General features: G+C 46.9%; 1 protein-coding gene across 2 annotated transcripts; it reads right to left on the bottom strand.

The window, feature by feature from the left end:
- Positions 1–669: 669 nt before the first annotated feature.
- RB195_002859 (uncharacterized protein) lies at positions 670–1,662 on the bottom strand (the record flags this gene model as incomplete). 2 transcript variants are annotated; one of them, XM_064200301.1, is made up of 4 exons in its annotated part: positions 670–779; positions 946–1,202; positions 1,316–1,395; positions 1,456–1,662. In XM_064200301.1, 4 exons carry the CDS (start codon positions 1,660–1,662, stop codon positions 670–672), a joined length of 654 nt encoding a protein of 217 aa, XP_064056182.1. The 2 variants fall into 2 exon arrangements, with proteins under 2 accessions (XP_064056182.1, XP_064056183.1); XM_064200302.1 differs by having other exon boundaries at positions 946–1,247.
- Positions 1,663–2,854: the final 1,192 nt, after the last annotated feature.

Raw genomic sequence — 2,854 nt, forward strand, 5'->3', positions numbered from 1 at the left:
TACCCAGCGTTTTTCGCGTTTATTGGCGGGGTCCACCTTTTTTCTTGCTAGATGGCGCCTTCTCGCCCAGTTATGTGCCTTGTCAAGGTGGATGGCAGTTAGACTCATGTTGTTGTGAATCGTATCAAGACACTGCTCTTTTGGGTCGCTTTTCTGGTATATTTGCATAAGTCTATGTCGATTTAAGAGGAACGTAATTTTCACCCAGGTGCTGGAACGTAACTACCATCGAAGACGAGTTCCACAAATGTTCTCGGTTACTGGAATCACGTCTAATATGTGTCGGATATCTTCGTTCCGGCTGTGGTCGAGGAGAGTGACACTAATCGTTCATAGCAGCATCTTCATCTCCTTCAATTCGAAAAAACGTTCCAGTTCTTCGGTTACAAGCTACACTGCTCCATAGAACGCTGCAGGTCTAATGGCGCTTCAACATACCTTTCACTTGGGGCAGTCAGGGATCCTTCTGTCACAAAGCACACTGATGTTTGCTCGAAACGTCAGCCGTGCAGCACTAACACGAACGAGAATCTTCCATCTTCATCGAAACAAACATCTGAAAACGACGGTCCCCCAAAGGTCTATGTCTAAATGGTGCCAATCCATTTTACGTCGGTCCACATGTACTTGATCGTTTTGCCGTTAAGAAGTAGCCCTAACCTTATCACCCTATCCCTGCTGCACTTGCGTTTGCTGCTCCAGTTCTTCTCTGTCTTTAGACGCCAGCATGACGTCATCAGCGTACAGCAGGATCAGTGGTACATCCACCAGTAGGCCTCCTGTTATGGTATCCATGATTAGGAGCAGCAGAGAGGGTTGAGCCATGATGCAGTGAAGATGAAGAGTTCCGTAGACGTCCGCACTACTCGACTTCATAGGTCAACGTAGAAAATTTGGTCAAATCTGATCTGCTTCTCAAATACAGAACTTTGCCGCAAAACATACCAGATGACTTCATGCGAAACGCGCCGAAACCTTTCTTCAAGCCGAAAAATGCGAGATGCAACTGTTTTTGCTTCTCAGGGTGCTTTTCAGAAGCCTCGTAGCATGAGCCTGTGGAGGGAATCGGTGCCGCCTTGATTGGTGACCAAACCGCAGTGGTTAATGGCAGTTGAACAGTGACCCGAATTCCTCGTTCGATGATGCGTTCAGGGATCTTTCCACTATGAGCAGTGGAATCAGCCTGTAATTCGAGTACTCGCCTGGATAGTAGATAGCCTTCTTGGAATTGCCCGTGTCCGACTGCCCTTGAGCTTTTTTATTGATTTGCTTGAGCTGTGGCTAAGGTTGCTATTAATGTTCATTAACAGCTAACGTTTCGGCGTTCTCGCCTTCGTCAGAGCCGTCAGAAGAATCAAAGCCATTGGTGATTTGTTCTCTCAAGTGCCTTATCTCCTACAGGAAGCATCCAAACGGTAGGCAAACTCAAACAACAACACATTGACTAGTGCTCACCCCATTAGCTAAACTTGGTAACCACCACATACCACAACTACGAGGAGTCCTCCTTCTGCTGTACAGGTATTGTTGTGCCTCGCTGTCAACACACGGACGTCTTTTTTCGGCGACTCTTTTCAGAAACTGTTCCAGCAAATTAACAGGATCCCAACCCCGTGACTTCTGCCTCCATTTGTCTCGAAAGACCAATTCACATTCGTCCATGGTTATCTACGGAACTGGCTCATGTGTAAGCAGAGCTGGACTAATTGGTGGATCAAACGTTGAACTCTCTTGTAGAAATGGTTTCGAAGTAGTTACGCCACTCCTTTAGATTTTTTCAGTCCCATCTGAGGACTTCCGTTTTTATTATCGACGACAAACCGACATCCTCGGTCTGGCGGTGGCGCGAACTCTCTAGTTGGTGTACGAGACTTTCACCATCGTGCCTCGAGTGTGTCGAGCATCTTTAGCTGTGGGCGGCCCTTGTGTCCTTTCCTGCGTTCCCGTAATTAATACACTTTCTGGGATATTACTATTGAGGAAGACGAGATAGAGATAGAGGAAGACGTGATAGAGGTCCTTCTTCTCACGAACCTTTGTGTTTACGTCTATCGATCATCGTGGTTCCGCTTTGGAAACGCGATTTTGACTGTGAGGATAAGCGTACGAAGCTGCATTGCAACCGTTTCATAAGGTATATCTTTCAGATCTGGACGTTTCATGAACACGAAGTCAATATGCGTCCTAGCGCTGCCGCTGTAAAGGGTGACGAGGTGAAACGTAGAGTTATCGCCATGAAGACTTCCTGTTTTCAGTGAAGATGCCCTACAAATTGGCAAAAAGAAAGTGCTCGCCACCATGTTCCTGCGTCCTGTCCATATCATCCTTCACGGCTCGAAAGACGTGTTAGTTCAGATCACCGGCCTCTTATCTTTGTGTGTTCCTGGGGGTATCTCAACATTTTTTTCTGAGCAACTCTCAGAAGTCGTCCTCGATTCGAATACCTTAAGGGGCGTACCGCAAGAAGAAGTGTTCCATCAGTGGCGGCAACTATTTTCATAATACGGTTGTTCAAGCGTTGTCGGTTGTTTACGCTACCATTGAAGATGCCTGATGTTCTCTGCACTGCTACGTGGCCATCCTGTTTCCTTCACCGTGACGATTTCAATCCTGCACTTTTCTAGAGCAGCAACTAGCTCGCACGAACATATCGACGACCTTCCAATCTTTCATGTCGTTGTGTTTTCTTGTAAGACTGTAAGCCATGTCTACGTGCTTTCGACGCCTCCCGACGAAGAGAATGTGACAAAGGAGTTTCTTCGATCAGCCTGCCACGCAGACCTGTCGCTGATTTCCAATTTACCAATCCTATGAGATGGAAGATTTGGTTAGCCCTGGTTAGGGATCGAAGTCT

The sequence above is a fragment of the Necator americanus genome, chromosome IV, assembly GCF_031761385.1.
Source record: "Necator americanus strain Aroian chromosome IV, whole genome shotgun sequence".
Lineage (NCBI taxonomy): Eukaryota > Metazoa > Nematoda > Chromadorea > Rhabditida > Ancylostomatidae > Necator > Necator americanus.